Source organism: Trachurus trachurus (assembly GCF_905171665.1).
Source record: "Trachurus trachurus genome assembly, chromosome: 18".
In the NCBI taxonomy this organism is placed as follows: Eukaryota; Metazoa; Chordata; class Actinopteri; order Carangiformes; family Carangidae; genus Trachurus; species Trachurus trachurus.
Window position 1 is genome coordinate 23,345,112 of NC_139909.1, and position 21,071 is coordinate 23,366,182.

Sequence of the window (21,071 nt, forward strand, 5' to 3'; positions counted from 1 at the left end):
GGACACATCAAGACAGGGATATATATTCTGAATAAAAGAGGTTCAGGGGGTGACAGAAAGCAAAGGAGGGAGGGAGGGGGGAGAGAAAAAAAAAAAGCGAACCACAAGAGAGGCCAACAGACACAAATGGCCGGACGGGGAGTAAGACAGACTGGCAGGCGAGTAAAAGCTGTACAAGTGAGATGGAGAGAAGAGGAGGAGGGGGGAGTGGGGGTGTTGAAGGGAGATGGAGGAGAGAGAGGGGGAAGAAAGATGAGCGTGGCGGCGGTTGTTGCTCCCAGCGGAGACGTTATGTTCGGTACGAGTCTGGGCCTGTCAGCCCATCCTTCTCTCTCTCTCCTCCTCCTCCTCCTCTCTTGCATCCCCCTTTTTTCCTCCTCTCTCTTCCCTCCTCTCCGGATAGCAACAACAATCAGCTCCTGTTTGTTATTACTAGTGCTAAGATCCAGCCCCTCCTGTCAATCAAACCGCTCCGCCACCGTCTCTTTTACCCCTCCGAGGAGCTGCACGCCGGGCCGTGGCCTCGAATACAAATCGGCACGCCGGCGAGCTTTAGCTTTTACAAATTGCAACGAGAAGGTCAAAAATGTTCCATCTGTTTGTTTGTTTTGTTTCTTTATCTGAAAGAGCTTTTGATTCCATCTCGAAACTAATTATTAAAGCTCAGGTGTCAGCAGGTGTCCCGTCTTAAACGGAACTCCATCTCCACGCTGTGTGTTTTTTTATGCAAATGAGAAAAACGGCTCCACTCCGCTCCTCACCTCTATTATCATCTCCTTTCATCCTCCCAAAACAAGAGGCTCATGTAAGGACAAAAGGACGTTTGCTCCATCATTTAGCCTGTCACTCCCTCTCCATTTTTCTTCCCCTTTTGCACAACTCACAAATCCACAAAGAGATTAAGGCGCCTCCAAGTGTGTTGCTGCACTCTGAAGTAGTCTATTTTGTGGGACTGTACATTAAGCCTTGTCTTCTCTTTTCCCCAGTGACAAAAAAAAAAGAAAGAAAAGAAACAAGAAGAAGCACCCAAGTACTGCCTGGGTGATCCTTAAATATCTCTCATGGCTGCCTGCTTCTTCACTGAGGTGCAGGTGAGGCTCCACTCAGGAGGACACTCAGGTAAAGGTTCATTCCTCTTCACTGACTCCTGTTTAGATTTTTTTTTTCCCCTCTTGTCCCGGACAGGAGCGGCTGTGTTGGGTGTGTCTGGAGGTTTCAGACAGACAGACAGAGAGACGTCCGGTCCCACACAAGCAAAGAGGGGAGTTGGGGATTCACCACATTTGCAGATGATCAATTATTCATGCTGTGTTTGGAGGGGAAACACCACAGTGCAAACTAAGGCGATCAAACATCGTGCACACAGATCTATAACATGCAGGAAGGGAAGGCTGATCTGAACTTTCAATTGTTCTCTCCTTTTTTAATCTAAGAATAAATATAAGGAACTATTAGGATTTATGTATTGTTGTACTTTTTTTCATTTTTCTGTTTTTTTATTCTTTCGCTCTGTGCATGTATATTTAGTTTCAACTTTTTTTTTGGTTATTTCTATTACCTAGAAACATGGGGTTAGGGGGTGGGGTGTTGGAGAGGGATGGGGTGTTTTTTCAGCTTTTTTCTTTAAGAATTTGAAAACTTGAGCACTGTTTTATGTCTTTCACTTGTCTCCATGTTGTAATGTTAATGCACAGTAAAACATATTATGAAAAAAAAAATTGGTAACACTTTACAATATGGATCCCTTAATTAACGTTAGTTAGTACATTATTAAGCATTAATTAACCGTTTACAGATATATTAACAATCATGTATTACTTAGCATTAGGAAACACATTAATTAATGTAGCCTATTAGTAAGCAGTTAATTAATGTTTACTACTCAAGTTAGTTAATCAATTATTAAGTAATAATAAAAGTTGAATAATGTAATTAGTTATCATTATGTATGCATTACTCAGCATTAATTAACACATTAGTTTATATATTAATGCTTAATAATGTACTAACTAACGATAAATAAGGGAACCTTATTGTAAAGTGTTACCAAAAATTCATAAGGAATAACTGTCCTAGCTCTAAACCAGAGTGCAACCACTGTACAGTATGTAGTTTTCTATTCAAAACAAAAAAAACAGTTTGAACCCTTTTCGGAAACAAATTCTACATGTCAAACCCTGTTCATTGGCAGGAGGATATGACCTCAGAGCCAACACTAAAAACCTTTCTCATGTCTTACCTAAAATCATACATTACAACAATCAACATTAGCAGGAGCCGTCGTATTGTTATGTTTCATTCAGTTTGCAAAGTGGAAGCTAGTTAGGCTTGCTGGCTAAAGCTAACACAGATTCCTATTAGACTTTTTTTATTGATGTTATTTCAACACTTGCTGAGTCATTGGCAGCTCCAGCTCCTGCTCACACACAATACGAGGCAGAGCCGTCTAGCGGGTGTGAGCTGAGCTGCCTCAATGTGTTGGTGGCAAATGACCACAGCATTGATCTCTGTACATCCTCTAACGTCCTGACAGGGAGTGATGAAGAGCTAAAACACATATATACGACTGTCAACAACACTGTTGGTCTTCTGGCTCAGTTTTATATTCTTTGAAGTGAAAATGAAATCACAATCACTTGGCAATCAAAAATATCTGCCCATTTAATTGTGATAGTGGTATTTTCTTTGCATAATGTGCAGCCCTAATTATAATAGAATTCCTTCTTTTGGCATTTACAACTTTGATTGAGGTTTTTGTAAATTCTCCATCGTTTCATGGCAATAATATTTATTTCAGTTTGATTTTATTTCCATTCATATTTTGTTAAGGAAAAACAAAACACAAAACCTTGTTGTGTCCTTGATCAAGAAACTCAACCTTCCCCAGCTTCAGCACCACTGATGGACCCCAAGAAGACAAGGGAGAGACATTTTCTCTCTGTGACCTTGACCAAAAATTGCTTATGAGACTTTGCCGTCCTCTAATCACGTCCTTCCTTCCTCAAGGCCGTGTTTACCCACTGATCATACAAGATTAAACAACAAAAGGAAAATGGAATACGAGATCAAACACAACACAAAAACTGTGTTTCGGGCTGTTAATTATCTTGCAAGATAAAACTGAGGTCGCTGGAATTATTTGTAATATTTATGAAAGGTGTTATCATTAAATTAGATTTGGTGATTAAATGAAATCTCCAACGTTTTTGCTGGGTAAATGGGTTGTTGTAGTAGAGGACTGGATAATCTAAATAAGAAAAGAACAAACAGAAACTACTGAAGATTCTACAAGAAAACAGAGTTCAATGAGAAGGATGCATGTGATAAATAAAGATAAATGATGAGTCTTAGGAAAGCCAAACTAGGAAGAAAAACTACCTTTCTCTTTTCTTTCAGCCATTACTGGCAAACGTACAGCTGGGAGGAGGTACTTCATTTTTGGATCCTTTAAATAAGTGTTGTAATTATCTGCTTGTGTGTGCGTGCAGGGGGGGAACACGTCTGCCACAGAGGCCCATGAAAGATTAATGCTGAGTAGCCACTGGAACGCTGCCGCAGCCGAGGTGAGACTTTGTTATTGCTGCGAGCAGGAAAAAGGAAACACCGCCTCGGTTACACTTTGTAGTCGTGTTGCTGGAGAAGATTCTGTGATTTGAGCTTGTGAAAGCAAATCATGAAATTGTAACTGTCAGCTTTGTCTACTTAAAGTGACACTCACTAGTTTGCAATAACAAATGCATTATGCAGCAGGAAAAACGATGAGCTCTATCAATGATCTATATTCTTAAAGGGATAGTTCAACATTTTGGTAAATTCGCCTATTGCCATAATCCTTATAGTTTTAGGAGTAGGTTCATCATTACCTTTAATTGTCGGTGCAAGCTGTTTTTAGATCGGCGGGGCAGAGACGTGAGCTGCTCAGCTAATGCAACAGAGGCGCACGGTACTTTCGCGTTTCCCTCATCAAACTAAATTCACAATCCAACAACTCCGAAATGCTCTTGTGTACAAGTTGTGACCTGCACATTCACCACGCTATGAGATGATAACGTATAATTATGTAACATTAGGACACATGAAGCAAATACCCAGAACTACGTGCGTTTTTGAAGTCTCTCTGCCCAGCAGCCGTGTCTGGAATGTAGTTCCGGCTACGTATTTGCCTCGAAAACGACTCCGTCTTACAATGTTACATTATTATCTCATAGCGTGGTGAATGTGCAGGTCACAACTTGTCCACCAGAGCGTTTTTGAGTTGTTGAATTGTGTATTTGATGAGTTTGATGAGGGAGAGCGAAAGTACCATGCGCTGTGCCGATCTAAAAGCAGCTTGCACCGACAATTAAAGGTAATGAACCTACTCCTATAGGGATTATGGTAATAGGCGATTGTGCCAAAATGTTAAACTTTCGCTTTAATTACTGAATTTGATAATCACTAACTTTACAATAAAGCCAATTTATTTTCCTATGATATTCTCTCTGATACCACAGCACCTAAAGCAGGATTAACAACAAAGGAATGTATGGTTATGTTTAGGTCTTTACATTGAGGTTGGGTAAAAGAACATTGTCTTGGTTAGACAGTGAAAAGGTCAACAGGTAGGTCACTGTTTATTCTATTAACATTAGTAAATGTTGTGAATTTTGCAGAACATAATTAATTCTAGCTAGTAACTAACCATGTGTCTGATAGTTTCAGGGCTCTGGTCAGAAGAGTATCCATCCATCCATCCATCGTCTATACTGCTCATCTGTGCATGTTCCTGGGGGGGCTGGAGTCAATCTAAACTGACACAGGGTAATAGCGTGGTACACCTGGGACTGGATGCCAGACTATCACAGGGCCAAACAAATAGAGACGAACAACCTACTGTAACACACACTCACACACTCCTACAGGCAGCTCAGTGTCGCCATTCAACCTATACTGTGTGTCTTTGTGGGAGGAAGCCAGGAGAGAGAACCAAGTCATGCAGACGCAGAGAACATGCAAACTCCACCAACAAAGGCCCCGGCCCGGGAATCGAACCCACTGTTTACTGTTTACTGCTTTTTCTTTTCCTTTTCTCTCCTCCTTGCATTGCAGACCCAAGACCAAATACCTCCATCATTATAAATATTTAAACAAAGCACGCATAAGGAGGAACACAACAGAATTTCCCTCGGCCCCACAATCCCACAGTGTAAAGCTGAAGGAAATTTCACCACACAAGCAAAAATGGAATAAATACCTAAAAACGTGCTCATATTCATGAGTTTGGACATTGAGGTCGTTTCTTTGACCACCCTCCTCCTTCAGGGAATGTCTCCTGCTCATGCTAACGGTGCATAACAGGGTGTTCAGGCCCTGCACCGCCTCTCTCCGAGGGCCGTAGGGCAGCGAGTGCAAAACACGCTTTCCTTCTCTATTTCTGTTCCCCGTCTTCCTCTCTGTCTCTCACATATGCATAGAACAATGGCAGAGCAGGTAGTTTGAGTTGAGAGGGTAAAAAAAAAAAAAAAAAAAAAAATCCTGCTCCTTTTCTTTGTCCTCCCTCCTCTCTCATCTCAGAGGGATTTTCTCACACAGTTTTCGTCTTCCCTCCTCTCTCTCTCTCTCTCTCTCCCTGTGGTTTTTTCCCTCGGTGAAAATGGGTCACCTTTCTTCTGTCAGGAGAATGCCTGGGTAAGTATAACCTCTATATCTGTGTGTGCATGGAAGTTTTTTTTTTTTTTTTTTTTACTGTCTAGGGGGGTTCCGAGCCCTGGAAAAGTCATGCGCAAGGACCATTTTCTGGGGCTCATTAGGGGAGAAGTTTAGTCTTTTTTTGGGTTGGGGCCAGTATGAGGTTTAGTTAGGTTGGAATATGGTTCTAGGCTATGTTTTACCGTTTCAGCAAGTTGCACTGACTGATAAAACATAATGTTTTTTGTGATAAAAATGAAAATGCTGGTATTTTTTTTGTTTCATTTATCAGCATGGCTACTCTGAATAATATCCAATAAGGTTATTATAGAGAATCCAGTGATACAAATGTGGTATAAAAATGTAAATGAGGGCAAGCCGGCATGCTAAAGTTTCCCAAATAACATTAAAGTTTGCAATTATTATTTACAATGCTTTAAAGGGATAGTCCAACTTTTTTGAAGTGGGGTTGTACGAGGTACAAATGGCCATTAAGTATACTGTCTGCAATAGAACAGGTCTCTGCCCCCCCAACTGACAAATACCGACGTATCGTACTGCACCGAGACACAGGCAGTAGGACTTGTCAATGAGGGCTGATTAATCAGCGTATTCTCGCCGCCTACGAGAAGTCCCGTCTCAAAATAATACACCAGTTCAAGAGAACGAGGTAAAGTAAAGATTTACAATGCATCAGCTGGTTGGAAAAGAGTTTGTTTATCTGGAACTAACAAACTCACTCTGTATTCCTCCACACAGGCAGGCTTCGCGACGCGCCGTATCACTCCGACTATCAGCTGTTTGGATCAGCGGTGTGTGGAAGAGGCAGAGTGATACAGCGCATCGCGGAGCATGTCTAACTAACTAATTTTTTGTTATAAACTAACTTTTTTTTCCAGCCAGCTGATGCATTGTAAATCTTTACTTTAGACTGTTCTCTTGAACTGGTGTATTATTATGAGACAGGACTTCTCGTAGGAGGTGAAAATACACTGATTAATTGTCCCTCATTGACAACATTGTACTGCCTGTGTTTTGGTGCAGCGCAATGCACCTGTGTTTCTCATTGGGGGGGACAGAGACCTTTCTACTGCAGGTATTATACTTAATGGGCATCTGAAGCTCATACAACCCCATTTCAAAAAAGTTGGACTATCCCTTTAAGAAAGACAGATTATAGTTGATAAAAAGTGGTAGAATTATGCTCCATGTGTAAGTAATACATGTTTATTATTACTGCAGATCACATGCATTGCATGTATTAGTTTGCTGACCAAATACCTAGCTGGGTTAGTGAGCTTAGTTGGAACACCTGACTGAAGCCCCCGTCCACAAAGTCTTCAACTCCTCAAGAATTCCTTTTGCATCCTGAAACCATATTAAAAGCTTCCATTGTGGAGACTGAAGACTAAATGTCCTGAGCTGCCATCAGAAGGTTGTAGGCGTCTGTTGAGCCACCAGCTTTAGAAGCAGCTATAGTTGACACCAGCAGTGAGGGAAGCTGTGAAGCCTTCAAGCCTTTGAGAACAGCTGGTCTGGAGTTCCCTGAACAGAAAGTCATGGGAAGGTTTACAGTAAAGAGAGAAGCTGCTGGGATGAGGGTCAGCATCTCTACATCTCTCATACATCTCACATCTTTGGGTTGGGATAGAGTTGGAGTGACCTTGGGCTATAGATGGACAAATTGGTGCAGTATCAGCATTATTGTACTGGACCATTGTTGGGAGGAGGGAGCTGAGCTAGAAGGCAAAGGCTTTGATTTACCAGTCAACCTACACTCCAACTCCAATTTGTGTTTTCAAGCATTTAAAATAATCAAATGTATTTGGAAAGCTTGCTACTTGCCCTGATTTACTGTATGTTTTGCCCAAATCTCAACAAGAGGAAATTTACCATGACCCATAGTTAGAATGGCCATAAGTACGACAGAGTATTAGGGCCACAATGAGAAAAAAAAAACACAGACTTCGAGAATAAAGTCATACATTTACGAGAATAAAGTCGTAAATTTACGAGAATAAAGTCGTACATTTCCTACGAGAAAAAAGTCATAACATTACGAGAATAAAGTCGTAAATTTATGAGAATAAAGTCGTACATTTATGACTTTATTCTCGAAGTTTTTTTTTATTTGCCAATGTGGCCCTAATACTCTGTCGTACCATAAGAGCAACTGAGTTAGATATAATGAAATCTCCCTTTAACCACAAGTAGAGACTAGAAACTGTGGCTCTTGAATTGTAAACTGAGTTGTTTGAATTGAGTTTGATGGGATGTTTTCCTCATCAAACATGAAGCGGCAAAACTCAGGAGGCAACAGGAAACCCGATCCAAGCCAGACTTGCCAACTAGTTTATGTCGTGTTATGTGATTTCTGGGCCGAGAGAGGCTTTGAACTTGAGGAAACAAGAATTCTGTCACATCTCACTGCAGTTTGTGGCAGAGTGAGGAGCTGCTATAGAATTAGGGACTGAGAGATGACTTGTTGTGTGTTAACAGCGCATGTGTTCTTTCCATCGTAGCACCTGAGAGAAACCCAGCATCCCCCCTCCCTCCTCCTCCTTGTCTCCAGCAGTATGCATGCAGGCAGTGTTGGATGGACTTTGAAGTGAGCGCGCCGATGCACTTCAAACAAGATCTCACACGCTATGCCTGCGTGCCACGAGGAAACGGGCTGGGGGGAGAAAAAAAAAGAGCTTTTCTCTGCACCCTGATAGAGTGCACTCTGATCTATCCCTCTGTCTCTTCATCTGCTCTTCCATCTACCTCTCAAATCCGCCTCTCTCTGCACATCAATGCGCGGCAACTCTCGGGAAGAGTCGTGTGAGCCGTTTCATACAGTCGTAGCGTACAAGTGCTGGCGTGACCGCGGGCGGGAAGCGTTTTGATGCACAGACAGCACAGTTTGAGATGTTACCACCTCAGACTCCTACTGTCACTTGTGAGAGCAACAAGGAGAAGTGTTGTGTGGTGGAAAAGAGAAAGAGACTCACAGATAAATTCAGATGACATCATAGTGTGGAGGCGAGGCTGATGACAGTGTGCTGGGGTTATCAGGTGACTTTGTTTGTAATATTACATCGAATAAGATTTATTCCTAAGGGAAAATGACATAATAAGGGAGGCCAGGGGTGGTTGTAATAGCACCATTTTCACCAATACGGGAAACATTAGAGGTATGTGATCAATATCATGTGTGACCACTCCTTCCCTGACATTGCATGTGAATTTGCATGGCTGTATGAAGAAGTGTGTAGGTTTTAGAGCCAAAAACATTTTTTAGGTTAAGAAACTAATGTTTTGGACCAGGTCTATATTATGGTTGAAGTTTGAATTAAGTAACTTGTCTAAGATGAAAGAGCAGGTTCTTAGTTAAAATGCGAGTCATTTCATTGATGTTCATTTCAAACCACCATACTGGTGCTAGTCAAACAATGACCGACAGGGGTGGGGATGATTCTAACACCTTTTACCTTTGTTGTTTTATTAAGTGTGACCCATACCTGGAATTATACATGGATTATGAGCAGCTTCTGACCTGCTGAAGGTTTCCATTCATACATGTACAGCATTCATTGGTATTATATGTTATATGTTCTTTAAAGCTCTTCTAATCTAAGGATCCACACCACTGTCACTGTTCTTCATTTGGCCATCATTGTTGAGTTTTTTTTATTCATACTGAATCATAGGGAGATGCTTTAGCGTTGGAACATGCACAATAAACTAACATAGATGCACATGTTGTGGTGTGGTCTCAGTTTTGTTACAATATTACCCCAGGTTGTGTTACCCTGGTGAAAAGGAAGGAAAATGGCACTTGCATTTTACATCAAACAATAAATTATGTGATATAGTTTGAGCAGTTTAAGGATTTGCTATTTGTAGAGGACAAATGAGGGGACTTTGTGTCACACACAGCATGTAAAGTCTCAAAATGAGCCATAGCGACTTCTGTAACTTTGTGATGTCACAAAAAAGCCACCACTCCAAGCCATGCTGCAAGCCCCGCCCACAGAGACTCAGAAATGTGTCTTTTCTGATTGGCTCGCTGAGCTGTTGTTACCAGAAGCCTGAGAGGAGATGTAAAACTACTCTGAGGTAGTTTTACATCTCCTCTTAAAACTTTAGATAAAATATGTTAGATATGGGATGTTTACGAATCCTAAAATTTGCTACTCTATACCAGTTTGTCTGGTGTGAATTGTATTGGTTATAAGCATGGCTATAAAACCAATGCATAATGGAGCAGATGAGGCATAGATACATGTTCATACACTAACTCTGCTTAATTTAGCTTTTGCAAGACATTCACAGCAGCTTTATCATAATCTCCTGCACTGTGTAATAGTATTGGAGCAGGGATAATGTGCAGCGCAATGTGTGGTAGGTTACAGAGCAGATTTAAACTCTCTGATAGAAGAATCAATAATACATGAAGTGGCCTGTGTCTTTCTTCTTTAACTTTAAAAGGCAACATGAAGTAATGTGTCCCAGACGATCAAAAACAGTTACCACCGCTTCAGCAAACACTACAACACCGTCACCGACATGCATGTGCAGCTGTGACACACTGTAAAACCAAAAAAAAAAGTAAAGTCAGCAGTGTGGTGGCAGTTTTTCAGTCAAGGCAAGCTGTAATGAAATCACAAATTAAATGTTTAAAGGCAGGTGCTGACCGTACCGAAGTGTAGAGGTAGCCCTCGCTGTTCATGGCGACATAGAGCCCTGTCTTGGTGCTCTGGATGGCCACTATCCTGAGCCCCACAGGAATCAAGTTGAACTGCACTGTAAAAAATAAAAAAATAAAAAATAAAAAATACAGACATGGAGGAGTTGTGTTAGAGCAATCATTCTTTCTCCTAAAGCCTCACAGTGCTTCTTTGTGGCATAAAAAAAACAATTGCTTCCGAGCTGTCTCCTATTTCATCCTCCCTGTTGTACAGTATATCTGTCAGAGGCGGGAATGGGAAGCGCGTGAAAAGGAGAGTGAGTGAAGGAAGGAAGGAGGGATTAAACAGGGGGAGATTTAGGAGGAGGAGAGTCTGGTTGATGGTACACCAGAGGGCAGACAAACCCAGGAGTGACAGGGAGGAGAATTCCCCTGCAGGAGAGAAAGAGAGAGGGAGAGAGGGAAAGAGAGATAGAGAGACAGCATAGCTTAGCAGAGAGATTTAAGAATACAGTACATTAGAAAGTGACATCTCCTGAGCATGCTTTGAATTCATTTCCTCCGTCCCGACACAGTAAACAGCACTTTGTAATGCACTTCGCTGAATCCTCTCCTGTGGAACCTTGGATTTCTTATGTGCATAGCTCTCCATATAAACTATCTGCAGCCCGGCTACTGGAGCAGCACTCACTGTGTATTTATGAGTGTGTGTGTGTATGTGTGAGTGTTTAAATCTGCCATTACAAGTATGTCGCATGTTCCCGTATAATTTGTCCCCGTTCATGTACACACACGGCGCTTCTGGACGTCCCAGTAAGGTATTTGTGCATGTGTGTGTGTGTTTCTCTTCGTATATACAGCTCTGGAAAAAAATAAGAGACCACTTTCATAAAAGCAACATGTATGACAGTCATTCTTTTCTTTCTTTTTTTAATACCAACACAAACATAACTCATTCTACTTAATGAGACACTGATGATGTCATCACCTGAACCACATCTGGTTTTATAGGAAGATTATAAAAACCACTGCTGGGATTAAACATTGACATTATCACACAAAAACTAATTTATAAACTCTTCCTGAGTTAAGATATGTTTGCTGTGTTGTTTAAGAATAAATATGAACATGTTTTCTTTGCATTATTATTATTCAAGGTCTGAAAAGACTTGATATTTTTTGTTATTTAGACTAGTTTCGTCATTTTCAGCCAATAAAAGCTCTAAATTACCTTTTTTTTTTCAATTTTGGGAGAAATGTTGTCAGTAGTTCATAGAATAAAACAAAAAAAATAAATAATAATTTTACTCAAACACATACCTATAAATAGTAAAACCAGAGAAACTGATCATTTTGGGAGTGGTCTCTTAATTTTTTCCAAAGCTGTATATCTCTGGAGTGTGTTGGCTTAAAGTGTGTCATCCAAAACTGTGCTTCATAAGATGTGACAACTTGAGTGACACTGACAAAACGGCCTCCGGCTCCCAGCTGCTCCGTGGTCATGTTGCCATGATGACCAAATGCTACCATGATGTTCAGTGTCCCCGCGGTGGGTTGGAGGGTTGGATCAGGGATGAGACAGATGAGGAGTTTCAGATTTGTTGCATAACCATGTTTTATAAAACTTTCTCACTACTAATCACTGTAAAAGTACTTCTTTTAGATCATTTTTACATTTTTTTGAGGATTAAACCAAACAGAGTGTAATTAATGATCTTTAGATATGATAGTTAGAAAGGTTTATTTAGCTTTGGACAGAACCAGGCTAAGCCTTAAACTGATTTGAGAGCATCTTTTTTCATCTAATTATATGAATTAGATTAGCAATGTGAATTTCCACCGTCACTATGCCCTGAAATAGTACGGTAATAAAGTATTTTGACCAAAACTCAAGGTCAACTTACTTTCTTCTGAGCTTTCAACCACATCTAATGGTCTTAATCAATCTGCTTGGTCATGGACAGCTCAGAAAATCTGCTTACGAAGACAATAAGGTGCAGTTACAGCCTCTAGAAAATGTAAGTGGACCATTTTCTTTCTGGTAAAAACAAAAACACACACACACATACAACAACAAACATACAAAAACTAGTATAACTGTGATTTACTTTGGCAAATTACAGGTTTACATTATGAGGTGACGGCCTGGATGTCAAGATGACTGATTCCTCGGGAGCATGTTTTAGATTCATGGAGCCATTAGTTGCTATTAGACAAATCAATTTCAAATCAGAAGTTCTGCCAACATAATGGATGGAAGTTAAGTCACATGTGATGTATGGTACGAGGCATGATACGGAGGCTGGAAGTCTGTGATGGAGGAAGAATGTTCACCTCCAAGAATAGTTTATTCTTCTGTTAAATAGTGCAAAGTGCACATAAAGATCAGAAGCCACGGATTGTTTCTGTTACATTTTTAATTCGGAGAATATAATTATTGGATGAATAAACTGCTGCCGATGTGAGACTTTACCATCTATTCACATTAAAGGGATAGGGTTAGGCAAAATTGGGCCATTGCTATAATTCTTATAGTATTAGCAGTAGGTTCGTTACCTTTAATTGTCAGTGCAAGCTATTTTAGAACAGCGGAGCAGAGCCGCGAGCTGCTCAGAGCTACGCTACGGAGGCTAATAGGATTTCTTGGTTTCCCTCATCAAACTCATCAAATACACAATCCAACAACTCCAAAACGCTCTGGTGGACAAGTTGTGACCTGCACATTCACCACGCTATGAGAAAATAACAGAACGTTATGAGACAGAGTTGTTTTCAAGGCAAATGCAGAGACTACTTGCCGAAATACTGCCCCTGACAGGAATGCGCATCAGCAGAATTGCATGAATTTACCTCGACAACAACTCCATCTCTTAACGTTCCGTTATTATCTCATAGCTCCTAAAACTATACCTAAAACTATACTATATACTCCTAAAACTATAGGGATTATGGCAATGGGCCAATTTGCCAAAATGTTGAACTATCCCTTTAAAGACTCCGGAGTGGATTCAATAGAACAGTCAAGATAGTGATGTGTCCAGGTTGAAGGGGCAAATGCCTGTAATGAAAACTGCACATACATGTCACCCCCCTCTACCCCCCCCTCCATCTCTATCCTCAGGGCTGTGCTTCTATTTGCCCGATCGATCACTGCATCTCAAACAGTCGGTTTCGCAAATGAACAAGGTGTCACCAAAGACCATGGGCAGGATGACAAATAGAGAGCACACACACACACACCTTCTTTTCCTCTCTTACATACACAAGTGCGCTGTGGTGATGATGACCTCACATAACCTGCTGCACAATCAGACACATACACACACAGAGTAAACAGCCACCACACACACACACACACAACCCTGCACTGCCCTCAGTGATGAAATGAGAGTTTCTCATAGGCTTTCTTATCTCTGCATGTTGAAGTGGTGTGAGTGTGGCTGTGGTAAGAGCGATACTAAAAAATACAAGAGCATAAGTGTAAGAAGGATTAAACAGCGTGTTTATCTCCAGCCCTCAGGAACAGCACTGTGGAGTGATTTCGGGGGCCACACTGGATTACTACAATTTACAGTGTACATGTTGGTCACGTGACGGGCCCAAACTGAGTGATTCAAACAATACATTACAATTACACAATTACACAATGACTGGAAAATTTGAGCCAAACAAATTAGAGCCATGTACTGCCACAGTTGACAGTGCCCTGGCCCAGATCTGGCTCATACACAGCATGATTGACAGGAGCTACGTCCACATCAGGACCAGCTCAGGTGTATTGTACAAATATTTTCAGGCTTTTAGCCAACATGGGAGGAAAACAGCTGGAAACAGCTGGAATCTGCCCAAATATAGAGGTGTATGGTCCAGACTCAGGCTGAGGGTCCAGACGTACGCTTCACTTGAGCAATAAATTTTTCTGACTGTCACAATCTATAATACTATCTGAAAAAGCTTACAGAAAAACCACATGAACTTCACATGTGATTCACATGTGACAAAATCTGCACATGGGAATCACGTTATTTGCACATGGGAAACGTGGTTTTGGCCCAATTTTATGTGAATCACATGTGAATTCCCATGTGAACCCATTTTCCATATGTGGTAACATGTTTTACACATGTGCTCTACATGGTAACACATATGGTAACATGTGATCACATCACAATTGGGCCAAAAACCACATGTTTCCCATGTGCAAATAATATGATTCACATGTGCAACATTTTTCACATGTGAAGAACCACATGCGATTCACATGCAAAGTTCATGTGGTTTTTCTATATGTGTTTTAGTTGACAATTATTTATGTTTTAATTTTGAAAATGACACATACAGGGGGCGCCGTACAGCTCAGTGGGTTGAGCAGGAACCACATATGCAGAGGCTACAGTCCTCGCTGCAGCGGGCCCCGGGTTGAATCCCGAATCTGGTGGCCCTTTGCTGCATGTCATCCGTCTCTCTGCTTCTCTCAACTATCCTATCAATTAAAGGAAAAAAGGCCAAAAAATATACTTAAAAAAAAAGAAAGAAAAGAAAACACATAGTTTATTATTATTAACTGGACCTGGTGCTGGTGTTTAACCAGGGACAAACAGCTTTGGCCTCCGTCTTTAAGTTTAATGTATCAACTGCTCATTTGGGATCCTTTTGAATTGCTCTTAAATTTAAAACCAATTAAGTTTAAAATTGTAAAAAGTTATGTTTTCGGGGCGCCGTGTGGCTCAGTGGGTTGAGCAGGCGCCCCATATGCAGAGGCTACAGTCCTCCTCGCTGCAGCCGAATCCCGCATCGGGCATGTCATTCCCCCTCTCTCTGCCTCCACACTTCCTTTCTCTCTCAACTATAGCCTACTATCAAATAAAGGCAAAAAAAGCCCCAAAATATATATTAAAAAAAAGAAGAAAGTTATGTTTTCATCAACTTCTGAATCGCTTCCATCACTGTTTTCCTATTGGCCAAAAAAACCATCACCAGCTAAAACTGTCAACTTTTCTTTTATCTGCTGCTGTCTGACATCAGGGAGCCACTGTTTTGAAGTTGTCTAAGTATTTCATTGTTAACTTTGCCACTTTTACCAATGTAAACCACAAATGTTGTGTGTGAGAGATGGAGAGTTGACAGGCACAGCGGCAGTAATGGCTTCTGTTTCCCCTCAGCCCTCTCTCCTCCTCTCCGTCTACATACAGTATCTCTCTGTTTGCTCAAAGAGTTTGCCTTCATTCCCGTCCCTCAGTCAAAAAGAGACGTCTTATCATATAGATCACATAACTTTCTGCCTGAATAATAGAAGTGTACCGTCTCTCTTTGGTTTTCCCTTTCCCCCTCATCCCTCTGTCTGTCCTTCTGTTTGACTCCTTTTTCTCTTTTCTTTTCTTTTTTTCCCTCTGCTACTCAGAGTGAGCTGGGAGCCGCTAGATTAATCAAAAGTCTTTTGAGGGAGAGGGGAAAGGAGAAGAGGGGAGGGAAATGAAGGGGAGGGAGAAGGGTGTTGCCAAATCAATCCCACGAGTCAATTTGAGGCTGGAGATCGTCTACACAATAAATAAACAAGGAGAAAGTGGAGATGGGGATGAGGGGAGAGGAGGAGGTGGAGGCGGTATAGCGGGACACAAAGTTAAGCTGTTCAGAGGGCATCTGCAGGCCTGCACACTGCGCTGCCGCTCTGCAGTGTTGGACTGTGTGGCCCAGTTGGTCGCCACCGGAATGAGAAGAGGATTACAGTCATCTGTGAGGAGTCACACAGAGTTTAGCTTCCGGACGAACGGGCGGCCGCCATTCTTTATTCTGTTCTCCCCCCCCTCCTCCTCCGTGTGAATGAGCTGACTGGATAAGAGCATTGTGATGTGGAAGTTTGCATAGGCGTCAAAAACGGGGAGTTAGGTGGTGCAGTATGTAGAGGGACAAAGCTACACCTTCATGGGCTGCGTCCTTCAATGGATGCACTTCCTGAGTAGGGATACAGGACGGCTTTGGTGCTCCAACAGGTGTGTGTATGGGGGTGTAGTGTGTAAGCATTGTGATACTTATAACTAATAACCTGTTTGGCTGTCCCCAAGTGCAGCTAATACTGTATCATCTAATCTCATATCACATACTGTACTGGTAAATATTCAATAACGGTCTTTTCATCTTTTATTCTCTTTTCCGCTTCCTGTTCTCATCTTTTTCGTCGACTTTCTCAGACTGTCAGAGACCCCACCCCGCTGCCTCGCCGTCACCACTGTGACCTCTAAGTTTTTTTTTTTTTTTGGAAGATTTAACCCAGAGTTTCCATCATCCACCTGCTTCACTGAACCACAACTGTTCACTTAATGAGGATACTATACTTAAATGTTGTTATACACTTAGGACTGATTCATATTACGTAAATCTGTGTTGTTTTTTTGTTTGTTTTTTTCTGTCTTTTAAACCTGCATAAGAATAATCTTAATATACATAATTTTCTAAAAGAAGAAAAAAGTGAATGTCAACATTTAATAGATATTTAAACCCTTCTCTGATTTGTCTTAACCCTCCTGTTTTCCTCCTGGGTCTAGGAAGGAAGGACGGAAGGAAGGAAGGAAGGAAGGAAGGAAGGAAGGAAGGAAGGAAGGAAGGAAGGAAGGAAGGAAGGAAGGAAGGAAGGAAGGAAGGAAGGAAGGAAGGGAAAGATAAAGAAGGAAGGGAAAAAGGAAGGAAAGATAGATGGAGGGAGGGAGCAGATTGGGTCAATTGGGTCAAAAAGGAAGGAAGAAGTAAGGACGAAGGGAAGGAAGGAAGGAAGGAAGGAAGGGAGGGAGGGAGGGAGGGAGGGAGGGATGGAAAAAAAGATTGTGGAAAGAAGGAAGGGAAAAGGGAAGGAAAGAAAGATGGAGGGAGGGAACAGATTCGTTCAAGGAAGGAAGAAGGGAAAAAGGAAGGAAAGATGGAGTGAGGGAACAAATCAATTTGATCAAAAGAGGAAGGAAGGAAGGGAAAAAGGATTGTGGAAAGAAGGAAGAAAGGAAGGAAGGAAGGAAGGATGGAGGAAGGGAACACATTGGGTCAATTTGACCCAGAAGGACAACAGGAGGGTTAAAAGCATCTGTTCAAAAGAGGTTATACTGTAATAGCTTTAATACAGAAACAATTAGATCCTAAACTGCATGGTAAGCTAATAAATGACAGTTAATGTGATGTTTAGTATGTTATTGTTTCTAATATTTAATATTATTTTTAAATACTCATATCTACTTTATAATAAGTGACATCTTGGAACAGGACAGGCCGCAGCTCTGGGATCAGGAAAACGGGCTGATTTGCAACAGCCTGTGTCCGTTCACACACTGTCATTTGTGTTGCAGTAAAAATGAGCTTTAAAGACTCAATAGTAGATTAAATGACTTGTCGCTGAGCTTCACGCCTGATTTCCCTGGTGGTGGATGGCTCTGACAACAACTACCTTCATTCTGTTATTTAACTTCCACCTTCTCCCCCAGGCTTTCCTCTCCACAACTGATTTCCTTGTGCCTTTATCTGTCTTTCCTTTCACTCCATCTGTCTTTTCCCCCCCTTCTTTTTCTTCATCTTCTTCTCCTCTCCTTTCCCTGGTGCTTTCTGTCTTTTCACCCCGTCTTGTCATGAATTAACAACGCTTTTCTTTTCTCACTGTGGTTTTTTCTTTTTCTTTTATACATCTCTCCATTTTTCTCCCTTATTTGTTCCCTTTTCAATTCCCTGGCCGGCTGCTGTCTTTCTCTCAGACTTCTGAAACCAATACTCTCCCATCCCCGTCCATTCATCTTTGTCCTATTTTGCCCTGCAGCCCTCTCTGTCTGTCTCTTCATCACTCCGTCTTCTTGTCTTCGCCTCCTCTGTTTGGTATTCCTCATGCTCTTCTTCTCATCCTCGTGAGCCCGATCTGCTCCTCTTTTACCTTTCCTCCTCATCTGGCTGAGACAGCTTTCGCTTTCGATGTTCGCTTCTTCTTTTTTTTTTTTTCTTTCCCCCCTCCTTGAATGCTGCAGCTCTCACACGGAGCAAAGTTTCCCTCGTCTCCTTTCAACTCTTTGAATTCTTGTCTCTCTGCCCTCTGCAAAGCGCCGTTATCGAGCACTGGGGGAAAGTTAGACGGAGAGAGAGACGGGGCAGACTTGTTCCAGAGCACAGACAGAGATAAGTCCAAAAATTTCCCTCCAACAGTGGGAGATGGTAATTACAGTGGATGGTAGTGAGGGAATCAGGCTCCTCCTTATGGCTTTCCCATGTACACACACAGTCAATACGCTTTCATCTCTTTCTTCCCTCTTTGTCCGTCTCCTTGTCTCATTTCCTCCTCTTCAAGAGACACAACTCAGAGCCCAAATCCACAGACATCCACACCAGCAGCTCCATCTGTCAACTCTTACACTACATTTATTCTGCCCCCTGCTTTCTTTTTATGAATTTTTTAATCTTCCTTCAGCTCCTTTTGAGATCGTCTCCTAAGCCTGTCTATTTCTTAATCTATCTCCTTTTCAGTGACAGATTCTGTCACCTGACACCACTTTTGTTGCCGTGGGATTCAGACTAATGTCTCGGTCCCATTTTACACTCGGATTAACCCCTACATGGACACAGATTATGGAATGAACATTTAAAAAACCCTAAAAACCTATTTTCTCAATCTTTCTCTTACCATGAGCTGTGATCCCCGCAAAATAATCTGGGAAAGTTTCAACTTTTTTTTTTTTGGTTATTCCATTTATACGACGAGTATTAGAGCCACAAAAAAATCATAAACTTCGAGACTTTATTCTCGTAAGAAATGTACGACTTTATTCTCGTACATTTACGATTTTATTCTTGTAATGTTATGACTTTTTCTCGTAGGAAATGTACCACTTTATTCTCGTAAATGTACGACTTTATTCTCGTAAATGTACGACTTTATTCTCGTAAATGTACGACTTTATTCTCGTAATGTTATGACTTTTTCTCGTAGGAAATGTACGACTTTATTCTCGTAAATTTACGACTTTATTCTTGTAATGTTATGACTTTTTCTCGTAGGAAATGTACAACTTTATTCTCGCAAATTTACGACTTTATTCTTGTAAATTTACGCCTTTATTCTCAAAGTCTGTGTATTTTTTTTCTTCTCAATGTGGCCCTAATACTCCGTCGTATATATAGCAATTTCTGTACTTTTTTGTTGTATTCTATTTTCCACATCAACTGGTTCTGATTGGAGGGATGGAGGTGGTAAAAGGCGATGTCACAGGGTTCCACATCCCACTTGAAACCATTGGAGTCAGATGTCATGTTGTTTACTTTAGTTACCAGCTCAGTCAATCAAATGTCTAAATAAATAATACCTATAAATAATTACTAGCTGTGACTCTCGCTCCTTCACTCATGAATATTTAATCCTTTAGAGAAACACTTTTGGAAAATAGTTTCCAGGGGCTTTAAAGAAGTAATTTCCCACCCTCTGTCTGGTCTACTCATATTTTTTTCAGAATGTCATCAATGTTGTCTATTTTTCCTGTTATAATATTGTAGGACGTACAAAAAATATCATACGTACATTATTCAGTGGTCTGTAGCCATGATGAAGCTTTGTGTAAAATATAGCTTGGAAACATATCCCATATCAATCATTTGCAACGTGCTGCAATCAAATGAAAAAATGCTTCAGTGGCTTTAATACACAATCACAGTAAATGCTACGCATATACCTCTGTACATAGGGCTGTCACAAGCATGACATTTTAGTTGATGATTAATTGGCATAACAATAAGTGATTAACAATTGAATTGTCTTTTTCTGATCATTTTATGCCACAGATAGTAGCCTATAAGCCTAAACAAAATTTAAAGGGGCAACAAGGAGTTTGTATTTGGTTATAAAAAAGTATCATATTAATGTGGATGAATCTACATTACCCACACTTGTTAATGGGTCAATGTTGTGTCATTAAAATAGACACCAGTCAAACCTCAAATGGTGAAAACAGTGAGGAAATGGAAATGGAAACCTGCCTTGGGACTACGGCTGAAATTGAGCAGTTATGCTAAGTCTGCATTTACACTGATGCTTAATGCATCAATGTTGATGAATGTGCATTGTCCCAACTCAATAAATAAATAAATGAAATGAAATATGAAATATGACATTTCTGCTAGTTTCATCCAGCTGTTTTTATACAGATAAATGGAAACCATTTTCACCATCATGCAAAATGATTGCGGTCAGCTCAAATGATTGCGATCAGGCGATTATGTAATAACTGAGGCAGGCCTATGTACAGTACAGGCTTGTTGAATTTGTTATTTATGAATCAATTTTAAGCAGTGGTAGAAGTGTGACTTTAAGGAATTGGTCCAAACTTTCAGGATGTCAGATGCTTGATCACTGACGGGGTTTGCTTCCTTTAAAATAGCTACAGCACATGAATAAAATATAAGTTAAAAATCTATCTAAGTAACTGTTTTGTCTTTTCAAGCTCTGTTTCACTATATAATTGGGTGAATAGAAACCTTGAGCTGCCCTGAAGTCTAAAAAGTGCATTAAAGAATAAGTGACTCGTAGTAAAAAGGGTAAAACGTGCAAAAACACCAGTTTCATCCTTTAACTGCTCCCTCTCCCACAGTAAACAGATAATTAATCTTAACAGCCTCGCCATTCTCTTGCTTCCTTCCTTCGCTCCTCTTCCTTCGCTCCTCTTCCAGCCGTATTTCACAGAAGCCAAGAGCAGAGAAGGAGAGAGGAGAGAGAAGAGAGGAG

At 40.9% G+C, this 21,071-nt stretch overlaps 1 protein-coding gene across 1 annotated transcript in view; it reads right to left on the bottom strand.

Moving 5' to 3' along the window:
- fgf11a (fibroblast growth factor 11a) overlaps positions 1 to 21,071 on the bottom strand; it is a gene marked incomplete at both ends in the record, with an annotated part of 116,873 nt that overhangs the window by 28,029 nt on the left and 67,773 nt on the right. Inside the window, one exon of the mRNA XM_083993204.1 lies at positions 10,352 to 10,455. Coding sequence (XP_083849330.1) covers positions 10,352 to 10,455 — 104 coding nt within the window. The remainder of the gene's footprint in view (positions 1 to 10,351; positions 10,456 to 21,071) is intronic.